The following is an 18,183-nucleotide window of genomic DNA, read 5'->3' as shown; positions in this document are numbered from 1 at the left end:
CGCTCATCTGTCTAATTTACCTGCGTCGATTAGGCCGGCGTACTCAAGCCATAGTAAAGAGCCCTGGAGGACACCAAAAATAGTTGCATCTAACAAAGGCTGCCACAAAAAATTCCAGTTATATTACTTTGACTTAACCTTTTAGGTTTCATCATGGACTACATATATTAGACATTTTGTGTTAAGAGGCTTAACGGGGAAGTTCAGAATTTTTAACATCACGCTTAATCTTCGAATTAGCGAGGGTTTAATTAGTCAGGAGAGTTAATTTCAACAAATTCCGTGTAGTTTGTTAGTTATTTCTTAGTTTCAGGGCTCCGGAGTGGCTAAGCTAGCGCGAGTCAATTGGGCTGACTTAGCATGCCAATAAAAAACAACATATGCACACATGAAAATCATCGATGACCCATGCAATCAATAGTGTTGGCTATGTTTTCAGGATAAAGTTAAAACTTACCATTGCATGTCAATAATTGCAGTATGAACTGCAATATTTGTAATCAAGCAGCTCTGCAGAGGAGCAGAGCGAAGTGATATCACATCGTTATTTTCACCGCTGATTTTTTATGTCGTACCCAGCAGTAAGTAACCAGTTTATATTGTTCCTCATTTTTCATAGGGAATTTGGGGAAACTTTGCTTTTCCCATATCTTCTGTCTGTTTCCACAGCCTCTAAATGCACATTTTGACATTCTGTCAATTAACTCAGCAGACTGATGCTGCATTCGAGGAAGGTGGGAAGTTTCCAACCTCCGATCTGGAAAAATATCATTGGAACGCCTCCGCTATTTGATCGCTTCCGAGAAGGCAGGTTTGCTGAAGGTAAAAATGTCTTTTGATGGCCAAAATAATAAAGAACTTGGCGCGACCAGCCATGTTTGCTGTTTACATTCGCTTGAAACACTTTGAGGTCGCAACTGGTGCCATCAAGTTGGGATAAGTGCGACTTCCTACCTTCTTCGAGTGCATCGTGAGCACGAGTGGCCAAAGCACTCCTCTCTATTGTGGTCATATTACGCATCTAAAAAAGTAGTCCCGCAAAATGAAATGAATTATGGCAGTTTGGTGTGACATTGTTTTGGCTGCATGGGTGTTTTGGTACAATGACCTGCAATTTGAATTTATTTGACTATGTTGGATCTGTTTGTAGATCTGTAACGTTTGTACTGGCATGATAAGCAGGCACCTTTGACTCTCAGGGAGTGCCAAAAAATCGATGATTAGATGCATCGCGATTTGACACGTGATGATTCGATTACGATTCATAAATGTACAAAAACGATGATTTTCCCTATAAATGTATGACAGCCGCTCGTAGCGGAAAAAAATTCAAGACAAGTCTGCCGCCTGGACACCTTTACCGTACGCACGCAAAACGTTCTGTTGGATGCTGCTGGTTACCGAGCGAGAGATTTACTCCTTTTCAAAAGACTGCAAAATAAATTTGTGTATGAATGAGGCAGGTACCCAGCGGTCACGCTTCTGTGCGCAAGTTATATTTTAGAGCGAGAGGGAAAGAGAGATAGTTTGTTGCTCCTTGTCTCTCAGTTGTCCATCAGTAGTTTCAGGTCATGCCAATTGAAAAATGTCTTGCGTGTGTTTCTAAGACCCGTGTGCGTCTATAGACCCTACTCACATGACGTCACAACCACGCCTCCGCGCCATATTGTCCGTCAACTCGTCGTGTTGACGCATTACCGCTATGTAAATTCCTCCCATTATTGCGTGTTTTTCTGCTCATTAACATTAATAATCAAAATGGTGAAGGCGTGTGTGACGGTTGGTTGCAATAACAGAGAAGAAAGACGGAGAGTCTTGAAGTTCTACCGTATTCAGAGAGACCCGGAGAGGAGAGCGAGATGGACTGCTGCAATTCGACGAGAAAACTGGGCTCCAAATGATTACCACAGATTATGTAGTAGTCATTTTATATCTGGTAAGATGCATTTAATATATATTTAGAGGTTTTTGGGCTGACAACCACAATTAAGATCATTGCGAGGCTAATCGCCAACAACATACAGTTTCAAATTCAAGATGCTTAGTTCTTCCACCATCATTACATTTTGAATAATATTTAGCTGGTACCAAGTGAAAGAAGCTGGCCTCGTCTACGGATCATCAGTTAAACAGGTGTGTCCAAACCTTTTGCAAAGGGGGCCAGATTTGGTGTGGTAAAAATGCGGGGGGCTACCTTGGCTGATTTACATAGAACAATATATTTAAACAAATTTTAGCAAGCCCTTCTGTGTGTCACATTTGCTTTATTATTTTTTTTAATTCATAATTTCAACAGTCTCATCTTTGTGGCGTTCTCTTTCGACACTCAGGCTCTTGCGAAATACTGCTGCTGTGAAATGAAACTAGCTTCAAGTTGCTATAATTTCTCGCTGCGTATCTTCCCTGTAATGTTGTCGTACATGTCAGCGTGTCTTGTTCGGTAATATCATTATCGCGTCACATCGAACTCTTTGAAAACAGCAACTGTCTCTTTGCAAATGAGGCAGACACAGTTGTTGCGTGTTTTATTGAAGAAATAGTCCAATATCCACCTATCCTTGAAGCGTCGGCCATCGCAGTCAACTTTTTTTTTTTAATTGATTGTCGCCATTTTAGAAAATTGGAAGTAAAGGGTCACACGGGGTAATGTTGCTTAGAGTGCTGCTCTTAAAGTTTTTCAAACTTTCGTGAGAATAGCCTGATTTTGTGTGGACAATATAGTTGTAGATATCAGGGTAGCAGATGTCAGGCAGAGAGGGCGAAGGCAGCGGGTCAAAAAATATCGATTTAGGCATCAAATATGGATCTGGCGAATGGATAGACTGAAGCTTTTCCACATAACGCCTTTTATGCAACGCATCCAATGAGTTTACAGCGTCTGAAAGCACTGGGGCTTCCATGAATTGCACTATAAATTGCACGACAAATTGAAACCATTGAGAATACGGATAAACAATGACGGACAATATGGCGGCCGGATACAGCAACACGTCATTCTGTGACGTTGGTGAGTAGGGGCTATAAGAGGTGAGTACACGAACCCTCTTGTACTGTTTAGCCTTTATTGTTGTTGTTTTTGAGATGTTAACAGTTAGCGCCGAACGCTAAACTAATTAGCTCATTTGCTATCGTGTATTTCCAAGTCTTTTTGTGCGTTGTTTGTTGGTGTACAAAAATCCATATGCAGAACGTGTAAAACCATGATTAAGTATACAGCGGTAACACTACAAACATGCGAAATAGTACAGAAATTTATGAAAACAAAGTATATTGGTTAAAAGAAATCTTATTTCTAAAGACACTTTGTTTCCAGAAAATGTGGAATTAATTCAACCTCTGTAAATATTATTGTGAGTAGGCTACTGCCTTTAAAATGGTTAATGTTTTTGCACTCTAAAGCAGTTTATGGGCAGCATTTTGTGGTATGGGCATGTTTCCATCGTTCCTGTTGAATCATTAGCGTATTTTAAATAAATAATGGACAAATTTGTTTGGCTACTTTATTAATCAGCAATGTACGATGCATCGATAATCGTGATAATTGTGATAACCGTGATCATCGTCAATACCATGATCATCGTTCAACAATCGAATCGTAGCACCCTGAATCATAATCGAATCTAATTGTGGGGTGCCTAAGATGGCACACTCCTAATTGACTTGCACTACCTTAGCCACTAGGTTAGCCAGAAAAAAATTGTACCTCGAGCAGCTTGTCTGCTAGATTGGCCTGAATAAGCCAATTGTAGAGGATGATGTGAAACAGCTTGTCTTGGGACCTCTGGGCCAGATCAAAAATCTGTTCAAACTAAAGTCGCAAGAGGTTCTCATTAAAATGCACAGAAGCAAACATCCATTTCACACTCACGTGGGCCGTTGCTTCCTCATCACTCAGCATATTAGGATCTGAGGTGAGAACGGGAGGCCCCGGCTGCTTTGGGACGCTGGGGGACTGAGGCTCCCCTTTGCTTTGGTTCACTAGCTCCTGCATGGTGTCCGTGATGCACTTATAACATGATAGCCTGCACACAGGGGATGCCCAAGATATTGCCGCTTTTTGTGGTGTTTGGTTGTGGATTTAAGGAGTCAATCATTTGTAGTAATTATCGTCATCTTCGCATCATTTAAGTGGAGTGTGTGCTTCTTTCTGTCAATGTTACCTTTCCTGGAAGGCCAGCTGGCCCGTCTCGTCCTCTTTAGGCTCTCCATTTCTGTAAAAAAGTGGGCCCAGCCCATGGGGGTCTCTTTTGTTGGCTGCCGTGAGGCACAGCTCGAGAATGCCCTCATAGAAACGCTCTACTAGAGCACATTTGCAACAATAAAAACACAGGCGCCCGTGCGCGGTGATGACAGTGTTGTCGAGCGGCACTCCACCTTGTTTGTACTGGGAGCAAACCAGCGGCAGGTCAGTGTGCTGGCTGATCTGCTGGTAGAGATGTAGCGACTCTCTCAGGGTTATCTCCTTATCGGCTTTGTTCTGGATCTGCTTGGAGCTCTGCAGCAATTTGTTAGCCTGAGTAGAAGAACATGAATATTTGAATCCCTGAAACTGAGAATGATGGAAATCCATGGACTCTGCAGTGTACCTTGAAGCAGACACTGTCGTCGGTGCTGTAGAGCAGTGGGCAGAGGTCCAGCAGGTGATTGTTAATGGCATCTACAGAGGCATTATGTTTGATGTAGACAGTAATGAGCGCTGTGATGAGGGCTCTTGAAAGCTCCTTCCCGCGGATAACCACATCTTTGAAACTCGCTAACTTAATCTGCTCTTGAAACTCCTTGTAATTACAGGTCGAGTGAGATATTAGGAAAGCAACAGCATACAAGTGTATTTTTGAGGTAGTCGTATAATTGCTACTTTGGGCAGTTCCGATATGATGAGGCTGAACTGATGATCGCAGAGAAGCTTCCACAAGGCCAGAGTTTGATAGGAGAGCTGCACTAGAGCCTGGATGCTCTGCAGGGACTCTTTCTCATCGAGCGGAGCCTTGCCTGCAAACAAGAATGAGAAATGACTGTTGAAGATGCAATGCTAGCTACATGGAGTAGGGAGGCAAAACAGCCACTGTAGTCTGTAGATGCCCAGATGCTCATCACTTACAATGACATTTTCTCTGAAATTCCTGTTGGATTCCCTGAGAACTAGTGCTGGGCCTAAATCCCAGCAGTCTTTGCGGCCAGTTGCCAGGGGAACTGAAGCAAAACAGCAAGCGTACATTGGACTGCATGAACATATCAGATACAGTACATGTCACATATGGACAAAGAAATCGGAATTGACCTGCGGTGTGGACGATAGATACTGCTGCATTTTAATTTTTAGGTAAAGTAATTTGAAAATTTGTGGTTTCAAGTTTTTAACTTTTCAGTTATTTTTTTAGAGGACTACTGCATCTGCTTTTAAAAAAAAGTCTTGTTCCACAGTTTATGTTGAATGGTTTACAATAAAATAAAGATTGATTGGAAAGTCAAAAAGGTGCATGCTGTTGTTTATTGGGGCGGAAAAATTGGGAATAGGGCTGCAGCAATCAATTATTTAATTAATCGATTAATATTGATTAGTTTGACTAAAAAAAGAAGTGTTTATGCTCACTATAATATTTATTTTGGCTTGCTAAGATTCCACTTTCAAAAGAGCATTAAATGTGAATACAAAGTAAACATTCCTGAGTGTCACTTCAAACTGTGCAGAATTTCACTTACATTTCATCAGAGTAATAAATGCATTTAAATTAAAATACCTGAGTTCAGACTCAAACATTAAAAAAAAAAAAAAAAAAAAAAAAATTAACGAAGCTCTAAGTACAACTAAAGAACAATTGACTAACTTGCAAAAGTCCACTAGCTTAAATGTGGAAAAAAATGTTAGCGTTATTTTATTCTATTTATTCATTTATTTTTACACAAAGCTCTTAGCAAATCATTTAAACACATATTCCAATGAAAAAATTCTAAATATACTTCCAAACAAAATTACAAACGCATACACCATAGTAGCTCAAACAAAAACTCACAGCTTTATTTTGAGAGCACTGCAGTATAATTCAGCCATTAGGTGAGTTATGTCATATTCATTGTTGCCACTAGAAGGCAGTGTATCCACCCAAATCAATAAAACTAAATGCAAAGACTTTCAAAAACAAACTATTACAACACCACTAATTAACCCTTCAACACCTGAACCCATTTTGTTCGAATTTGCATGCCTTTGATGTTGCCTTTATATTTTAAAGAAAAAATTGCTCACAATGGCAAGGTTGGGTCCCTTTTTTCAGGACACCATAACCTTCATGTCCAAACTGTTGTTTTCTTCACTAACCAATTATAATAAACATTTTGCACACAAAAAGACCAATAAATATATATATTTGTTAATTTGTAATATTGATGTCCCACTGACAACCAAACATGCTTGACGAAACGTTTTGAAGCGTGATAATATTTATTCAACTTGTTAAGATAAACATTCAACAGAAAACAATGAGACTGAATAGTTTTATATTTGACAATTCAACAAAAACAGCAGCATACTATGGTCTCTAAATGTGCAAAACAGGTCATAAATTGAAAACTATATACATTTTTTTAGTCTTTGAATCCTCAGAGGCCTTGGTGGAACTGTCAGTGGCAGTTCCACTCTTCTTCTCTTTGGCTGGAGACACAGGCCCACATTGCATGTCTCACACATCCAGGCAGTGCTCCTTTGAGTTTGCAGTTGGCTTCCCATGCTGGCTCTCTGCGATTTCAGTCTATAAACACACTGGGATCTCCAGCTCTAGCATCTCCACAGCCCTCTCCAGGACATAGGCCACGTAAGGAAGAAAACGAGTACTTATTATTTATTTAATTGTCATTTCATAGCACATACACAGTATAGCTGTTCCTCATCACAACAATGTATGGATTGCTGCACATAAATGAACATAATAATTTTATATACTTAGAAACAAGACTTTGACAATGCTACACTGTTCAAATATCGTTGCTAAGCCAACGAGGCAAGCATCATACATATAACGGGAACGGCATTTCTGGCCACTACATACATAGTAGATTGCCATGCGCATATTTGCGCATTTACACTCTGCATATTGAACTGTAAGTCTACAAATAATACAAACATGTTTTATCCATAAAGTACCGTGCACAAAGTAAAAATGAGCTTGAGAAAAGTACAGAGAGACGTTCAACTACAGAGAAACGATCGATACCTTGATTCACCAAAAGTTGCTCCTCCCGATACACCATTGCTCCCACACTCTTCTCTAAACCTCTGTGGAGGTTTTATTGTCCTGGATAACCATCTTGCTGGCATATCCTCGCAAAAAATAATAAAACCTGTCGTCCTTTGCTTTTTTTTTTTAACTACTGTCCTGACTTCTCTTCTCATGCGTAAATGCGCCACTGCAAGCACATCAGAGAATAAAGGAGCTGATTCGCTGGTTTCCTGTTGGTAGGAGAGTGAGATCACAGCAATGACAACCTCTCAGCTTTCAGGAACCGTTGAAATGCATGCAGAAATGTGTCGCCAGGGACACATCCATCGTTAAAGCGTTAAACGAATACCCGAAGCAGCAAAATGTGATTCGAAGCTTTTTTTCCAACTGAATTACTTGAGTTAAAATGATTAATAGTTGAAGCACTAATCGGATCAGCAAAAATTGCGATCGGCAGGTTAGGCTTTTCAAAAATCGGTGAAGTCCTAATTTAAAGGTTAGCCTGCAGTTATTGCATCTCTTGTGTATGAGTAAATATAGACTGTCCTACTGTTAGGGAAATATTAGTAAGAAAAAGGGAATTGCATTAATCCTAGTTAGTGGTTTTATTAAATTGTAACCCATGTATTCACTATGTGCCTTAAATTGCCACAGGTCACATTCCACAGTAAAGAGGGGGTGGTGGGCTGGCTACTCAAAGCCTCCCCTGGGGATAAGTTTACGATGTTGCTCCAAACAAATGGTGTTTCTTGAGGTACTCATTGTTGTAAACATTTTGACATTATCTCACTAGGGAAAGAAACACATGTGACTGGGGAGGGCGAGTGAAGAGGAGGGCCACTCACTTTTACCTGATTTGAATATAACCAATAGACCATTGCCATGTTTGAATGTTTATTCTGTTTCATGAATATGTATCCATGTTGCTTTAAAGGAAAAGTATGTGCTGAAATAAACCAAGTTGGCTTGTGAACGCATCCTGTGTGTGTTTCGCTTCCTGCTTCCATGCGCATGTAAAAGAAACTCGAGTGACGTCCGTGTGGACGACTGGCCTGATGATTTAATCCCCAATGGGTGGGAGGCGAGACTCCTGGTGTTATTAAGGATTTTCCTGACACCTACCTTGCGCCGCTGAGGGATGACTGACTGAAGTGAGAGATTTTGTCCAGAAATTCATTCAAGCATGAGAGATCCAAAAGGACTGACTCCAGATGAAGCGAAGAAACACTGCTTTCCATCTGATGATGAGATGTGTTTAACAGCATTAAACAGGGTGGTATAAAAAAGCATCTGAACCTTTTGGAATTTGTCACATTTCTGCATAAAATCACCATCAAGTGTGATCTGATCTTTGTCAAAATCACACAGATGTAAAAACGGTGTCTGCTTTAACTAAAACTACCCAAACATTTATAGGTTTTCATATATTAATGAGGACAGAAGGGGGAAAATAAGTAAGTGAACCATCACATTTAATATTTTGTGGCCCCCACTTTGGCACCAATAACTTCAACCAGATACTTCCTGTAGCTGCAGATCAGTCTAGCACATCGATCAGGACTAATCTTGGCCCATTCTTCCATAAAAAACTGCTGTAGTTCAGTCAGATTCCTGGGATGTCTGGCATGAATCGCTGTCTTTAGTTTTTGCCACAGCATCTCAATGGGGTTCAAGTCTGGAGTTTTACTTGACCACTCAAGAACGTGTTATTTTGTTCTTCTGAAACCATTCTGAAGTTGACTTCTGTGTTTTAGATAACTAATCTTGTTGCAGCATCCATCCTCTTTTTAGCTTCAACTGTCTTACAGACGGCCTCAGGTTTTCCTGCAAAACATCCTGATAAACTTTTGAATTCATTCTTCCATTAATGATTGCAAGTTGTCCAGGCCCTGAGAGAGCAAAACAGCCCAAAATCATGTTGCTCCCTCCACCATGCTTCACAGTGGGTATGAGGTGTTGATGTTGGTTAGTTGTTCCGTTTTTCCTCTACACATGACGTCGTGTGTTACTCCCAAACAATTCAACTTTGGTTTCATCAGTCCACAAAATATTTAGCCAAAACTTCTGTGGAGTGTCCAAGTGTCGTTTTGCGAACAGTAAATGAGCAACAATGTTTTTTTAGACAGCATTGGCTTCCTCCGTGGAGTCCTCCCATGAACACCATTCTTGGCCATAGTTTTACATACACTAGTAGTTGATGTGTGCACAGAGAGATGGAATGTGCCAGTGATTTCTGTAAAGTCTTTAGCAGACACTCTAAGGTTCTTTTTTACCTCTGAGTATTTTGCGCTTAACTCTTTATGTCATCTTTCGTGGACGGCCACTCCTTGGGAGAGAAGCAACAGTGCCAAACTCTCCATTTGTAGACAACTTCTCTGACTGTCAATTGAAGAACATCCAGACTTTTAAAGATGGTTTTGTATCTTTTCCCAACATTATACAAATCAACAATCCTTGATCGCAAGTCTTCAGACAGCTCTTTTGACCAAGCTATGATGCACATCAGACATTGCTTCTCATCAAAACACCACTCATCAGTGATTGGGCACACATCTGGCAAATTGTTTGGTAAAAATTGGTTTCAATTTTTCTTTAAGTGTCCTTAGGCAGAGGGTTTTCCCTTATTTTCCACCCTTCTGTCATTGTTTGCATGCGCTTCTCATTAAAATACAGGCATGAAAATGGGTCAGGGGTTAAAAAGGTGAGAAGGGTATGGAGGAAATATGTTCCAGTACACTGTACACCCCAACAAAATATTGAGCTCTGTCGACCCACACTGTGTTTCAGCAGGGCCGTGCAGAGACCGGTGGAGGGGCGGGTGCTCGTAGATCAAAAGGGGCACATGAACAAGTATTTAATACACCTTAAAACAACATAACTTCAATTTTAACCAGCTTTAGATAATAATTGGCTGCGACTGTGACATACTTTAATTGGGAGGGGGCAACAGTGAATAAAAATCAAAACTGTCATCAACACTTTCTGGCTGTGACTCAGTCAGTCTGCCTCTTTTCTTCCTTCAACCTCTGCATCAAAACTTCCTTCCTCAACTTGTTCATCTGAGAACAAACCACATCAGATGGTCACTGAGCCACCAACAGCACAGTTTTCTTAAAACTATTATTTCATTATTATCCATACTTAACAACTCTAGCACCTAATGATTAATAAAGCAATGACATAAAAATCTTATAGAAAAATAACATTGTAATTGTGTTTATAATTGTATTTAATACCCGACTATTCTTGCAAACTTGTTCTTACCAGGTCTGCTATTCACCCAGCTGATGAGGTATCCACTGCCTTTAGCAGCCTCATCTAACTCCTTTTTTTTATCCCTCAATCTCCCTTCCCTACGACGCATGTCTATGTAATGAGATATAAATATTAAAAAAAAACAAAAAAACAGACTCCCCGGTGGCTTTTAGTTTTAAAGCTTTCTTAATTTCTTTCTCCCTCAATAACGATGGAGGTAGATTTGTGTTTTTATTATTCAATCAAAAAACAAAGTTACTTCTATCAAAAACAAAGTTGCTTCAATCAAAATACAGTTATACTTTTAATCCCAAAAGTCACTTCAATAAAAAAAATTGTTTTTGATTGCAAAATAAATTTGAGACAAAAAAAGCATTTGAAAACTATTTTTCTTGATTGAAACAAATTTTTCCATTGAAGTAATGTTGTTTTGCGTTTGGGCCAGATTTTGGCTAGGACATTTGTGTCTTTATTATTCAATCAAATAAGTTGCTTCAAACAAAAAAATATATATAAAAAGAAAAACTTCGCACATGTGTCAATCACCGTTTAACAAAGCCTGAGAGGGTTTGAGTAGACTCACTATGAAGCATTTAATAAAGCCAAGCATTTTCTTACGACTTGATTCTTGTTTAAAAATAATTCGGTGGGGCAGTAACATGTTTAAAACTTACCATAATTCTTACATTTTGAAGTGCTTGAAAACCATTTATAAATGATACTTTGGTGAAAAAAGTGAAAAAACATGTCTTATATATATATGTATCTTTTTTCCAATGTAAAATCTGAATAAATACATAGAACACACACAAAAAAATGGGGGGGGGGGCGCTACTTCGCGGTTTTCACTTATTGCGGCGGGTTCTGGTCCCCAATAACCGCGAAAAACGAGGGATCCCTGTATTTCTGAAAAGCTTTAAGAAGCAAGAGTCATTCCCACCACTCGTCGGGCCGGTGTTGTGCCGACACCGGCCGTCAACTCAAGTCCCAGCCGAAAATAACGCGTCTAAGGCGGTCGGCGGGAGCGATGCGATGCGAGGCGACCCCTCAATCCGAGAGCATGCCGCTTAATTTGACTCAACAGTGTGTTTCTTCGTTTATATTACCGCTAAACACACAAGCTTGACGCCAATTTAACGGGAGCTATTTTTTTTCATGGGAGATTTGGCTACCCCTGGCAGTGTTCAACGCAAGCTGCAACGAATGGCAGTAACTTTTTTATATCGCAAAATGTGAAAACGATTGAAACCATTACTCACCAAATTCAATCTGCTGGCAAATACAGGCAAGTGTGTATGCTGCGCTCTGGTCTGCCCCGGTGTGGATAAGGCCTGCTTTTATTTTTCGCAGCTTTGCAATGCAACCAAAGGCTCTCCGAGCACTCCATGTACGGCAGTGCTTCTCAATTATTTTCTGTTACGCCCCCCAAGGAAGACGTAAATGTTTCGCGCCCCCCCCCAACTCTCTGCCGCCACTGTAAATAGTATCATTTGTCTATAATATTACGATTATAAGCACGCCTCAGCCTAACAGTGTCCTTTTTTTCTATTAAAGAAAAAAAGTAACATAGATCAACTTATAATAAAGTATAACTTTATTAACATTGTTTTGCTTGTAACAGAAAAGACTTAAAGCGCATCAATTTGCCTGAAAAAAAAAAAAAAAAAAAGGCACATCCAAACTGTAAAAATACACTCAAAGTACATTTTTGACCATTTGATACTGAAAAAATAAAATGTAATAAAATCAGTAAATAATAAGTTCAAATTGATTAGAAACATTTACTCTTCAGGACAACATGCCCAAAAAATTGACCGAAAAAAACAAAACTGAATAGAAGGGGGAGGGGGGGGGTGTCTTTGGACAGAAGGAAAGTTTTTATTTTCGCTGATTCACCACAGTGCTCACTGGTTTACTGATATAACACTGACAAAGCGGGACGATTGTGACAATTGGCAATATTCGGCACGTTTTCGCTGAAAAACAATCAAGCGGCTTATCAATGTGATTGAGGTCTAATGTCTTTAAGTGGCGTCTTAACTGATTTGGCTTCAGACTCTCCGCTATAATCATTTTCAGACTCAGTAAACAGTGGTCTTTCCTCATTTCCCACTGTATTAAAAGTCAAAGCCAAAAGGCAAACGGCCCGACAAAAAGCGTATTCTCGGCGGCCGAGGGAGAACCGTAGGTGAGGGCGGTGGTCGTGACGATCCCAAGCCGAAAACGGCACTTCTCAGCCGGACACGTGAGAACCGGAGAAGACCGTGGGTCGCTGCGTGAGGCCAGCTCTGCATGAGTCTCTTCCGTGTGCTCTTGCTTACTTCAAAAATACTGCACGCACTATGGAAATGAGAGCGCCACTGCCACCCACGGAGTGGATGTGCAAGTACACTTTATTCTAGTACGGCTAAAAAAAAAAAAAAGCATGTTCCCCGAGGTCACTTGCGCCACCCCTGGCATTGCTCTGCGCCCCCCTGGGGGGGCGCGCCCCACCATTTGAGAAGTACTGATGTACGGTAAGGAGTGCGCGCGTTTGGAATAATGGAACGCAGCTTGGACCGATGATTGGTTCTCGTCAGCGAAGCATCTAGAAGGATTGGCTGACTGTGTTCTTAAGTGCTCAGTTTACGTACTAAGTTAATCACATGATGATAATAATAATAATAATTAAATAAAACCTCCCGACCCCCCCCCCCTCCTCCCAAAAAGAATTTCTCCTCGGATCTACGCAATTCACGTAGGTCGCCCTTTTTGACTTCAAAATGGCGAATTTCGCTGAAAGGTGAGAGATTTTCATGCCTGAAATATGTAAACCTATAAATGTTTGGGTGGCCTTAGTTAAAGCAGACACTGTATTTTCATCTGTATGATATTGAGAAAGATCAGATCACATTTGTTGGTGATTTTACGCAGAAATGTGAGAAATTCCAAAAGGTTCAGAAACTTTTTCATACCCCTGTAGATATGTAACAAAATGTAATGTAACAATATATTCAATTGATCGGGGGCCCTTGAATCGTGGTAGACTTTGTAATATTGGCAAATACTATATCGGCTTCCAAAGTACAAATATTGTGAAATTGACAACGACATCCCTACTGGGAACAATTTAAATTGTAGATGGAGAAAAACAACATATTCATTTCATAAGACTCGAAGGAATTTATACATACTGTACATAAATCCCACTTACAAGACTGACAGTCTGACTTCCTTGGCTGATGCTTTTCTCCACTGCTAGGCTACCATCCCAAATGTTTCTGGATGTGAGAAGCCAGTGGGGGGAAAAAACAGGGGGCGTGAATCGTGAGTCTTTCACACTTGTTTTACACGAGGCTACTAAACAGTGATGATCAAGGGACAAAACAGACACACTGACCCGAGGATGCGAGCAAAGTAGACACAGATACTGTTGTACTTCCCGGTGAAAACTGATATCGGGGTGATGGGGAAGGACCTAATTTGCGTCGGGGCAATGGGCGTGGCCAGGGATAGAGGCAAAATTCCTGCTGGATGGATCAAATCATACATTATTAGTAGAGGTAAGACCAAAAATAGCTTAAAAGGTATTGCTATTTTCGGCACATCTCTATTAGGTAATACAGCAATTGGCTAGTACATTTTATTACACCCACACAATCTCATTGTGCAAACACATACCAGGTGCAGGAGAGCGCATTACGGGTCCAACATTGATGGGCGCTGACAAAGCTGCAGGTTCTTTCTGCTCTTGTGCTTCTTCGCCATATCTGATGACAACAATTACATGTGCACATTTAATAATACAGGGGGTTTCTATTTGTTTACTGTATACTAGCGGTGCAACGGTTTCCGGTTCAAAGCCGAACCATACGGTTCGCCCTGTACGGTTCAATATACCTTTATGAACCGCGCCTTTTCGGTTTGCAATTAATGTATTCCGAACGCTTGTGGAATGAATTGATAAGGCTCCGTGTGCCTGTGTGTGACGTGAAGCACTGCTGTGGAGAAATTCCCGCCCCGCAAGTAAATGTCGGATCGCTGTCAAGCACCTGTGTAATAGAAGCCGAGTAACGCCCTCTCTCGCTTACGAGCGAAGTGAAAGTGAAACAAGAAAGAAAACAAATAGCTATGGCGAGCGGAGGAACGGAGAGACCGAATTTTGAGGAAGCACCGGCTTCTTTTAAATCTGCGGTGTGGCAACATTTTGGTTTCCCCGTGGACTACAATGCGGAGGGAGAGAAAATATTGGGGAAAAAAATGCAAGCATTGCTCACCGCTTGTTCCCCATGCTAATGGCAACACTTTTATAACATGACTCCGGCACCTCAGCCTGCATCAACAACAGATATCACTTTCTCAGGGTAGGACAACCCCGAAGTTGACACCAGTGAAAACACACGGCGGGCTTCGTTAATTTATTTGCATCGTTTGACCCGCATTACACTGTTCCCTCGCGGACATATTTCTCCGACAACGTAATCCCCGACATTTATGAAATGGCACGCAAAGCCATCGAAGATGATTTCGCTAAAGCACATAGTTTCGCCCTGACCACTGATAGTTGGAAGTTGGACGTTCCGTGCTATAGAGTGCTACTACCTAACTGTGACTGTCCACTATAATTCATACCTGTCAAGTTGTACGGTCTCGTCGTAATTTGAACAAATGTGAGCACTCATTTTTAAATGTGTATGCTGTACGTTACGTTCAAAATCTGCACATTTTTCGTGCTTTTTTTTTTTTTTTTCATCCGTTCGGATTTGGTCACCGTTTCTGCAACGAGACAATGTTCGTTAATATGTCGGTTGAATGGCGCGAGAAAAGTCATAGACACGGAGAGTGAAGAGTGTTTGTTGAGACGCTGTAGCAAACGCGATCCTAGGCTAGGTGGCTCCAATATTTCCTGATTTAGCCGACAGCATACAATCTACGCCTAGATATCTCATGCATATAGAACTACATGCGAAATGACAGACTCGGTAGCGTTAGTAAACAGCCGCCATTTTAGAGCAGTAAACTTCTCAGAAAGGCTCTGTTGTAGTAAACCTTACGAGCGAGCCTAAGCAACTTTGAATCTAAAATAGTCCTAAATCGGCAAAATCTTGACTTGAGTCTATCTTTAAAGGATGAAACAGTTTTAAAATTTTCACATGTCGAAAGTAGACAGAAGGGAACTAATGCAAAAACGGGAGCAATTCTATCAACTTTAATGGTTGATTCACAACATTAAATGACCTCCAAACATAGCAAAGGTTACTATGTTTTTGTTTTTGTTTTGTTTTGTTTTTTAAATGACAAAAAAAAACATGAACAGTATCACCAGTTACTTTGCCAAGTAACTTTTTTACTACTGTGTGTGTATTTCAGTAGTCAGTTACTACACTAGCCAAAGAGCTAAGAGGCATTTTAACAGTCGAAAATGTTTACATTTTAAGTGTTTATTTCATTTTTTTAAAGCAAAATAAGGGCAGTAAAAAAAAAAAAAAAGCAAAACGCAAACCGAAACCGTGATCCCAAAACCTAGGTTCAAACCGAACCGTGGGCTAACTGAACTACTGTATACGTATCTACACATAACATAGGGATCTACTCTCCCCACTGGGTTAAATGCTCTCGACTGAATTCCTGTTTTCTCTATCTATTCTACTACAGCGATCCTCCGATTCTCCATCTTGACTCAAGCAGCTGAGGCAGATGTTCACATCTAAGCACATGAGTTCTGTTTACGATTTCTACTAGAGCTTTGGTGATAGACAACGGCGTGCTGAAAAATGACATGTCTCCACCAAAGGATTGAAACTCACTCTGTCTATTAGAATTTTAGTCACAAAACTACACTGCTATTAAATGTGCTTCTATTTTTGTTGTGTACCAAATAAATATATCAGGGTTGGGCCCTGTTTGAGTTTTATTCAATACCTGTTACTACTCGGCACTTTTTAAAATTCTTGAAACAATCCCTACCCACCTTCCAAAAAGCACACATTTAGTCAAATGTGTTAGCATTTTGTGTTTTAAGACGGTTTCTGTAGGAGGACAAACATGACAAAACATTCTTTCAATTCATTAATATTGTCATGAAGTTAAACTTGAGGTGGCGTCATACAACAGAGTAGTTACGTGGTGCGTCATTCTCTATAGGATCCACTGCATGGTAAATAAACATTTAATCATGAAGGCTAATTAAGTATTTGTAGCCAACATAGTCCTTTTGATAGTAGGCTAATATAGCTAATATTGATAAATACAGCCAGTGTTGCTTTCATTATAAGGTTTACGTTTAAATTTTTTGAGGCTCCAGACATACTGTGTCAGTTTGTTTGTTTTTTTGGTCAAATATGGCTCTTTCAACATTTTGGTTTGCCAACCCCTGGGTCACTACAAGATGTAAGTCATACTATTGCTACGAGAAAAAAAGTCGTATTATTAAGTAGTGTAACGTAGCTGTAATCAGCCATGCATTTTATGTACATGTACCGTAGCTGAGAGCTACGACATTAGCCTGGCTAATGAAATAGTTCAAATATATCTTTGTTATGGTTCTTTACTTTTGGGGGGGGCATGAAAAAAAATGTCACCATGGTACGACATGGTGAGGCTGTCCGACTCCAATGCAGCCCACCACCCTGTACACTGTTCTAGTGCCGCGCATTGTCATATATGATAAATAAATAAATAAATACATAAATAAATAAATAGACAACTGTCAGATTGTACAGTTGTCTATTTTTATATATATTTCTTTTATTTCATTTTTACTTGCCACTGAGGTTAGAGTCACGCAATTTCAATTCTCTGTCTGTCCTTGCACATGTGGTAGAATTGACAATAAAGCAAACTTTGAACTTTGATGATTTTTACACCCGCAAATAAATAATGTCGGCGGTGAGTCCCTGGGACCTGGTGGAGTCGCATCGTCAGAACACCCTCGAGCCCCAGCCTTGGTTTATCTTTTGTTTTCAGACCTGAAGAAAGCTCTGGTGGCCCACTGTGAGACCACTCCGTCACAAGCCGCTTTGGAACAAGCCAGGATCAAGGCTGTCACACAGGCCTGCTTCCCCTGAACACAAAACAGTCACATTTAAGTCTAAACATGTTCCGAGGGTGCGCTGGTCCCGTGCCAAAGAATTAAACTTTTACCCTGTCTAACTTGAAGAAACGCTCAATCTCTTCGCTCTCACCTCCCGCACTGCTCACAAGCAGGTGACGCAGCTGATCCACTGGACGCAGCTTTTGAAAGATGTGACTCCCCTACGGAAAAGCAAGAAGGTTGCCCTTAGTATTCCAAAGAACATTATGTTTCGTCCTTTAACAGGCTTTAAACCTTTGTTGAAAGGAGGACAAATTTCTGAGAGGGGATGTTGTGCTGCAAGACCACCATAGGCGGATCGGTGATTGGGATCACCTCCTTGTTCAGGGGAGTACATATCTTGGCTGGCCTTTTCTCACTGATGGCGCTGAAAGCCAATATATGTCCATCGATATGAGAGATCATCTAAATGAGAAAACGATTTTATTATCGCTGTACAATCATATGAGGTCCAACACAAGTGACAATACAATGCCATAGAGCGGGGACGCCATTTCCTTATATTTTATTGACCTCTTGCACCAACCTGAGTCTCCATCAAAGGTTTCTTGAAGGGGAAAGAGTCATGGTTAATGCACCAAAGGAGGTCATTGTTCTCCGTCTCATAATCTGCCATCAGTAAAACACCTGCAAGGTGAT

At 40.5% G+C, this 18,183-nt stretch overlaps 1 protein-coding gene across 11 annotated transcripts in view; it reads right to left on the bottom strand.

Moving 5' to 3' along the window:
* Nucleotides 1-18,183, bottom strand: part of LOC130919180 (nuclear pore complex protein Nup155-like) — a 53,634-nt gene that overhangs the window by 11,910 nt on the left and 23,541 nt on the right. For 7 of the 11 annotated variants that reach the window (XR_009063900.1, XM_057841673.1, XM_057841677.1 and 4 more), the window contains 15 exons: nt 18,071-18,171; nt 17,779-17,949; nt 17,595-17,705; nt 17,420-17,514; nt 14,133-14,221; nt 13,852-13,981; nt 13,666-13,732; nt 8,340-8,455; nt 5,102-5,193; nt 4,859-4,992; nt 4,587-4,778; nt 4,375-4,513; nt 4,161-4,296; nt 3,869-4,022; nt 3,704-3,808 (listed from right to left, as the gene is read on the bottom strand). Coding sequence is in view for 9 of the 11 variants with exons in the window: in XM_057841673.1 (XP_057697656.1) it covers nt 3,704-3,808; nt 3,869-4,022; nt 4,161-4,296; nt 4,375-4,513; nt 4,587-4,778; nt 4,859-4,992; nt 5,102-5,193; nt 8,340-8,455; nt 13,666-13,732; nt 13,852-13,981; nt 14,133-14,221; nt 17,420-17,514; nt 17,595-17,705; nt 17,779-17,949; nt 18,071-18,171 (1,832 nt within the window). In the remaining 2 variants the exon portion in view is untranslated. Of the gene's footprint in view, nt 1-20; nt 64-3,703; nt 3,809-3,868; nt 4,023-4,160; nt 4,297-4,374; nt 4,514-4,586; nt 4,779-4,858; nt 4,993-5,101; nt 5,194-8,339; nt 8,456-13,665; nt 13,733-13,851; nt 13,982-14,132; nt 14,222-17,419; nt 17,515-17,594; nt 17,706-17,778; nt 17,950-18,070; nt 18,172-18,183 lie in introns of all 11 variants that reach the window. The other 4 variants (XM_057841674.1, XM_057841669.1, XR_009063901.1 and 1 more) reach the window with 3 other exon arrangements.

This window comes from Corythoichthys intestinalis, chromosome 7, assembly GCF_030265065.1.
Source record: "Corythoichthys intestinalis isolate RoL2023-P3 chromosome 7, ASM3026506v1, whole genome shotgun sequence".
In the NCBI taxonomy this organism is placed as follows: domain Eukaryota; kingdom Metazoa; phylum Chordata; class Actinopteri; order Syngnathiformes; family Syngnathidae; genus Corythoichthys; species Corythoichthys intestinalis.
This window is presented reverse-complemented; position numbering and strand designations above follow the sequence as displayed.